The 6,523-nt window shown below is 37.6% G+C and overlaps 2 protein-coding genes across 2 annotated transcripts; one reads left to right on the forward strand and one right to left on the reverse strand.

Annotated features, from left to right (window-relative positions):
* Positions 1 to 2,073: 2,073 nt before the first annotated feature.
* On the forward strand, positions 2,074 to 2,716 carry LOC133881235 (F-box protein SKIP22-like). The gene is made up of 2 exons (XM_062320170.1): positions 2,074 to 2,125; positions 2,184 to 2,716. The coding sequence occupies exons 1-2, from the start codon at positions 2,074 to 2,076 to the stop codon at positions 2,714 to 2,716; spliced, it is 585 nt and encodes a 194-aa protein (XP_062176154.1).
* Positions 2,717 to 2,925: 209 nt separating this feature from the next.
* On the reverse strand, positions 2,926 to 6,086 carry LOC133882625 (tubulin alpha chain). Its single transcript, XM_062321834.1, has 4 exons — positions 5,857 to 6,086; positions 4,773 to 5,007; positions 4,309 to 4,679; positions 2,926 to 3,812 (listed from the first exon to the last, which is right to left on the reverse strand). Exons 1-4 carry the CDS (start codon positions 5,947 to 5,949, stop codon positions 3,159 to 3,161), a joined length of 1,353 nt encoding a protein of 450 aa, XP_062177818.1. The 5' UTR covers positions 5,950 to 6,086; the 3' UTR covers positions 2,926 to 3,158.
* Between the last annotated feature and the right edge of the window lie 437 nt (positions 6,087 to 6,523).

A 6,523-nucleotide genomic window follows, 5' to 3' on the forward strand; every position in this document is an offset into this window, starting at 1 on the left:
ATTGAAGTTGAGTTTCTTTGTAGTGGTAATTTTAAGTACAGTTTGGTTCTAATTTGATAGGTACATTTGGTGTGTGGTGATTTTTTGTCATAATTTTTCTTGTTTTACTGCTATCAAATTGATTATTGAACTTGTTTCTATTAAACTAGAAGGTTTCACCCAATGGGTATGGTCGAATTGGCAAGATTGTATGGTCCGGCGACCAAATTAGGTTTCTCCGTTGACATCTACACTGGCAATAATATTTTATGGTATCAGGATCTTCAAATTATTTGACTGAATTTGAGAGAATTTGAGGTAATTGTGAGAGAGTACTTATACAAAGTGTAGAGATTTATGTGTTGCTCACAAATTATTCAACGAAATGCTTTTTACTTATCAAAAAAAAAAAAAAAAAAAAAAATTGTTCGGCGAATTGTCCCCCGAGACATTGTCTTTGAATAATACAATGATAGACGGGTATAAAAACTGTGGGAATTTTGAGAATGTGGGATTGATTAGGCTTTTAGGTGAGGTAAAAGACCTAAAATATAGGTGACGTATTTTTTTCAATATTTAATATCTAACTTCATTCTCATTCTTTTTTATAAAACACACCCAGAGGTCATCTGCCTCGTACAATTCTTTGAAACAAAATTTTATTCAAATCTGACCACCAATCTAATTTTGAGAATAAATCAAGGCAAAAGAAGCGTCATAGAGTAATGTTTCTTACACAACTCTCACACAACTTTTGCACAACTTTAACTACTTTTTGTTATGATCAACCATTGGATTTGTTTTCCAACATGTGGGTCCTAAATATTCAATGGCTGATTTTAAAAGAAAGTTGTTAGAGTTGTGTAAAAGTTATACAAAAATTGTGTAAAAAACATTACTCATTAACTATATAGTCGGGGTGAAGCTCTGAATATCTCGAATATGAAGAAAAAACAAAAAAAAAGTTTAACTTGAGAGAAAATGTGAATTTAATTATTTAATTAATATCTTTTTATATATAAATATGTTAAATTGTTGTTTATTTTAAAAGTTTAAATTAATAAAAGTTTAAATTAATAAAAAAATTAAAAGTTTAAATTAATAAAAAAAAATTAAACGTAATTATTTAATTAATATTTCTAGCTCCTTAATAGATGGAGTCTCGTACTCGATAACACTAATATAATAGAGCATGGTAAATAACCATTGAGTTGGCAATTGAGCTGGTCATCTTTCCGCAAGCAAATGGAGAAGCAATTTTCAAGTTGAATGATAAATTCAAATGAATTTAAACATTTAAATTGATTAGCACGAAAAGAAAAGAAAAGAAAAACTAATTGGCTAAAGATAAAGGTGATTAAAAATCTCCTTGCATTGTGGAAGAAATTTAAGATTAAATCCATCTCTATTCTGGATAACTATTTAAGAGTTGCAGATATTATCTATATATTAACTGATTTTTTATATAAAAAAAAAAAAATAAATAAAATAAAATAAAATCAAGAACTTGAATAATATATGCGCTTCACCTTCAAGTGCATGTGCATATATAATACGCACATTTGGGTAAAAAAAAAATATTCACGATCAAGGATTTTTTATTTTTATTTTTTAAAAATAAATAAATATCTCAGCATCATACAGTGACAGTGTCTCTTCGACTCTTCCAGTTCAGATCAACAGAAAGAGTTGCAGTTATACTACAACATCAGGATTCAGAAGCAGGGTTATTGTCAAAGAAGTCTGCAGAGGAATTGTCATCGAGCTCTACTTCTTCAAGACTGCTAACAGAGTTGTTGTTGATGTACTTTAGAAGACTTGCATCATCAGAGTAGGACTCCTGCAGATAAAGAAATTGTATTAGCATTAAAACAGCAGTAAACGTGTAATAGGATTGCTGCTTTGTTTTTCATTAGTAGTAAATATGTAGCAGGAGTTATGTTTTGGTTTGGAATTATAGTTTGACGTAAACTTGTTTAACTTTTTCTCTATAAATTAATGAGAATGAATCAGAGGCAATTATTCCGCCAATCTCTATCTTAGAGTTATTTCTTTGAGTACGACGGGTCCCTAGAATTTTCCGGTGCTGAAACGATGGGGGTGGATGATGGGTCGGTTCCAATGGTGAAGAAGTTTTCGGAGCATCGTTTTCTGAGGAGGGTGCTGGGTGACTGATGGTGACCACAAGCTTTTGGTGATCGCAGTTCACGCGGTTCTTTTGGAGTCCGGTTTCATCGGATTCGATTCAGTCTCGGGCATGCAGGTTGACCGGATTCATCTTGCGGAAGAATGGCCTTCGAACGCTTTCACAGTGTCGCTCAAGTACACTCTACCTGAGCTTCTAGGATATGGGGGCCATTATAATTTCGGTAATGTGGTTGAAAGTGTTGTTTTGAAGTTTCAGAGTTTAGGGCGCTTGGTCACTATCTACGGGTCTTTGGCTAAGGGCGGGTCGGGGTTGTATCAGGTGTGTTTGAATGAGAATCGGTTTGTGCCGGCGATCAGTTTAGCTAATAATAGTGAAGAAAAAAATGAAAGTGAGATTTTTGAGTTTTGGAAGATGGTGAAGGATGGGCTCGTATTGCCACTTTTGATTGATCTTTGTGAAAGGACTGGTCTCGGCCTTCCACCGTGCTTTATGCGCCTCCCGGCAGAGCTTAAACTTAAGATTTTGGAATCTCTTCACAGTGTCGATCTCGCAAAGGTGGGATGCGTGTGCTCCGAATTGAGGTATTAGTCTTCAAATAATGAGTTGTGGAAACGGAAATTTGATGAGGAGTTTCGAGGAGCACCGGGAGTGCAGGTATTTGATCAATGGAAGGATAGGTTTGCTTTGTTTTGGCCCGTTTGGGAGAGCGTAAATTGTCAGGAACTATAAAATGAGTGGGGACTATAGAATCACAATACCAAATTTGATATTCACTCTAACCTAAAAGAAAAAAAAAATTATGAAGGAGAAGATTGTATTACCATAAAAATAAGAAAAGAAAAGAAATTTGGAGATTTGGATGTGAACCACCAGCCATACATGGAAAATGAAGACTGAAGAGAAAAGAAAACCTAAAACCATAACTAGACCAGAATTAACACAAACAACAGGGTTTTGTTGCACACATACACAACAACATCAGAAAGGCAAATAGACCAGAACTAAACCACCCACACCAACATCAATCTTCTTAGTACTCATCACCTTCATCATCCTCGCCCTCAGCAGACTCTGCACCAACCTCCTCATAATCCTTTTCCAGGGCAGCAAGGTCCTCGCGAGCCTCGGAGAATTCTCCTTCCTCCATACCCTCACCCACATACCAATGCACGAAGGCACGCTTGGCATACATGAGGTCAAACTTGTGATCAATGCGGGAGAACACCTCCGCCACACTGGTAGAGTTGGAGATCATGCAAACAGCCCTCTGCACCTTGGCAAGGTCACCTCCTGGAACGACAGTGGGGGGCTGGTAGTTGATACCGCACTTGAATCCAGTGGGGCACCAGTCAACAAACTGAATGGTGCGCTTCGTCTTGATAGTAGCAACAGCAGCATTGACATCCTTAGGCACAACATCACCACGGTACATCAGGCAGCAAGCCATGTACTTGCCATGGCGAGGATCACACTTGGCCATCATAGATGATGGCTCGAATGCACTGTTGGTTATTTCAGCTACTGAGAGTTGTTCGTGATATGCCTTCTCAGCAGAGATGACTGGTGCATAAGAGGAAAGCATGAAGTGGATTCTGGGGTAGGGGACCAAGTTGGTCTGAAATTCAGTCACATCCACATTCAAGGCACCATCAAACCTCAGAGAGGCAGTCAAAGAAGATATCACCTGAATTCCAAACAAAAAGGCATATTAGGAGAAACATGGGTGATACTACCAAAAATATATTCCCAGCTTATCAATATACATCCAACATATTCATGCATGAAATGCTAAATGAACTTGATATTGAAAATTACCATTGGATTTTGGACAAATTTGTCTGTATATGATATATCAATAGTGATTTTCACTGCCCCTAAGTACAAGTAACATTTCTCTATTCATAAAGCACATGCACCTCAGTTCTATCATCCTACTTAATCCAATCATGATACAACTACTGAACATATCAAAGTAATTATTTTCTGAAAGCATCTACGCTTGATGAATTAATTTAAACAATTATTTCACAAACACTAGTATCCATAATAATGTTTTTACTCCACCCAGATTCATAACAGTATTTTACCAATTTCTATCACAGTCAGAGGCAAAAAAATAAATTGGCAAATACCAAACACATCACTCTACAAATTTTAACGAGACCCATGCAAATATTAACCTGAGAGACAAGGCGATTGAGGTTGGTGTAGGTGGGTCGCTCAATGTCAAGGGACCGCCTACATATGTCATAGATGGCCTCATTGTCCAAAAGTACAGCCACATCAGTGTGTTCCAGGAGGGAATGGGTAGACAGGACACTGTTGTAAGGCTCAACAACAGATGTGGAAACCTGTGGAGAAGGGTAGACAGTGAAACCCAACTTTGATTTCTTGCCGTAGTCAACGGACAAACGTTCCAGGAGAAGGGATCCAAGCCCAGAACCAGTGCCTCCACCAACAGCATTGAAGACGAGGAATCCTTGGAGGCCAGTGCAGTTGTCAGCAAGCTTTCTGATACGGTCCAAACACAGATCAACAATCTCCTTGCCAACTGACCAAGGAAAAAGAAACCAGATTACGTAATGAAAAATAGCACATCAAATAGCACAAAATAAGGAAAAACTGAGAAGAGTGAAATCCTTACTGGTATAATGACCACGGGCAAAGTTGTTGGCAGCATCTTCCTTGCCACTGATGAGCTGCTCAGGGTGGAAGAGCTGGCGGTAAGTTCCGGTCCTCACTTCATCAATGACAGTGGGCTCAAGGTCAACAAAGACAGCACGAGGGACGTGCTTCCCAGCACCAGTTTCACTGAAAAAGGTGTTGAAGGCATCGTCACCTCCGCCAACAGTCTTGTCACCTGGCATTTGGCCATCAGGCTGCACAAATCATACTCCATTTATATTCCATTTTAGTGACTCATGGATCAAAGGACTAATAAAACATTCAGCCTACAATATTCTTTAAAGGATATAAAGAGAACTTATCCACAGCCTTTCATACACTATGCCCACTCAGTTACATAAGTCCGTTTGAATTTGCGATTTAAAAAAGTGCAATTTAAAATCATAATTTTAAAATGTGCAATTTGAAAAAATTAATTTTTAAAAACGCAGTTTAACATTTAAAATCGCAAATTAGCCTTTAAAATTCTACGTTTTCAAAAAAACATCACTCACAAGTTTTAAAAACGTAGTTTTCAAACGATTTATATTCTACGATTTGGTTTAAAATCGCACTTATTGAAATCCAGAAGCTTGGAAATAAAACCAATTGTGAGCAATTTTAAGAAAATAAAAAAGCGAGATCTGATAACAAAAACAGAGAGATCTAACGAATTGAAAACATTTGCAATAATAATAATAATAATAATAAAAAAAAAATCCCACTCGAAATCAAAAAAATTCTGATAAAAACACAGATCTGATGGAAAGTCAGATAGAGTGAAGCAAAGTATCAGATTAACCGCGCAGAATTCAAAAGCCTGTGGTAAAAAAACAAAGATCTGAAGGAAAATTGAGTTCTAATAGAAAAGGATCTGATGAAAAAACAACAAAAATGAAGCATGAAATTCGAGACAAGCCAGTCAGCACCAAAATGAAGTTCACTAAGTCCAGATCTAACGAAAAATGAAAGAAAAAACGGCAGAAAATCACAGATCCTACCAAACAAAGAACCACACATATACAGTTTTATACAAATACAGAGGCGAAGGAAAAAAAGAAGACCTGGATGCCGTGCTCGAGGCAGTAAAGTTCCCAGCAGGCATTGCCGACCTGAATACCAGCCTGACCAATGTGGATTGAGATGCACTCTCTCATTTTCGCAGGAAAGTGAAAGAAAATCTAAAAGGAATGTGTAGAAACAAAGAAACCACCGGCTTTCACTGCTAAACGAAGGCGTTTATCAAGACGCCCTCTTGTGAAAACCCTGGGTGATGGATCTGAGAGAGCCTCTTTGGTATATATATACAGTAGGCAAGACGAAGCCACAGATATAACTGGGGGTGTTGGTTAGGCCAGAGAGAATGAGTTGGCTCCCTGTGATTGGCCGATAGTGTAACCAACTTTCTAACCATGGTTTGTCATTTTTTTTTTGAATTTTTGAATTATTTTAATATTGCCGCCCGACGGCCTACGAGGAGATACCGCTCTGTTTGGCTACAAGGCTGGGGTTATTCCTCAACCAGCCTTAGGTTTTCCACACACCATCTTACACTGTTGGTGTTTGGTTGTGACGTGCGTTTTAAGTGTAAATGATTATGCAGGTTATCATCACTTTTTACCGATGCAAGCAACCATGAGTCCTTGACATTCCACAGCACCACAAAAATTAGACCATAGCATCATGGGTCCTATTTCGAAGTGCGGTGGTTCCAGGTTGAGTAGGTGTCAT

Source organism: Alnus glutinosa, chromosome 11, assembly GCF_958979055.1.
Source record: "Alnus glutinosa chromosome 11, dhAlnGlut1.1, whole genome shotgun sequence".
Lineage (NCBI taxonomy): Eukaryota > Viridiplantae > Streptophyta > Magnoliopsida > Fagales > Betulaceae > Alnus > Alnus glutinosa.

What these genes read in the sequence shown, in the direction of transcription:
- LOC133881235 (XM_062320170.1), top strand. Translation starts at nt 2,074, where the DNA reads ATGGGGGTGGATGATGGGTCGGTTCCAATGGTGAAGAAGTTTTCGGAG. An exon ending in GAAGAAGTTTTCGGAGCATC is followed by an intron (nt 2,126 to 2,183) that starts GTTTTCTGAGGA and finishes TGGTGATCGCAG; the next exon opens with TTCACGCGGTTCTTTTGGAG.
- LOC133882625 (XM_062321834.1), bottom strand. Translation starts at nt 5,949, where the DNA reads ATGAGAGAGTGCATCTCAATCCACATTGGTCAGGCTGGTATTCAGGTC. An exon ending in GCCTCGAGCACGGCATCCAG is followed by an intron (nt 5,008 to 5,856) that starts GTCTTCTTTTTT and finishes TGATTTGTGCAG; the next exon opens with CCTGATGGCCAAATGCCAGG. An exon ending in TCAATCGCCTTGTCTCTCAG is followed by an intron (nt 3,813 to 4,308) that starts GTTAATATTTGC and finishes TTTGGAATTCAG; the next exon opens with GTGATATCTTCTTTGACTGC.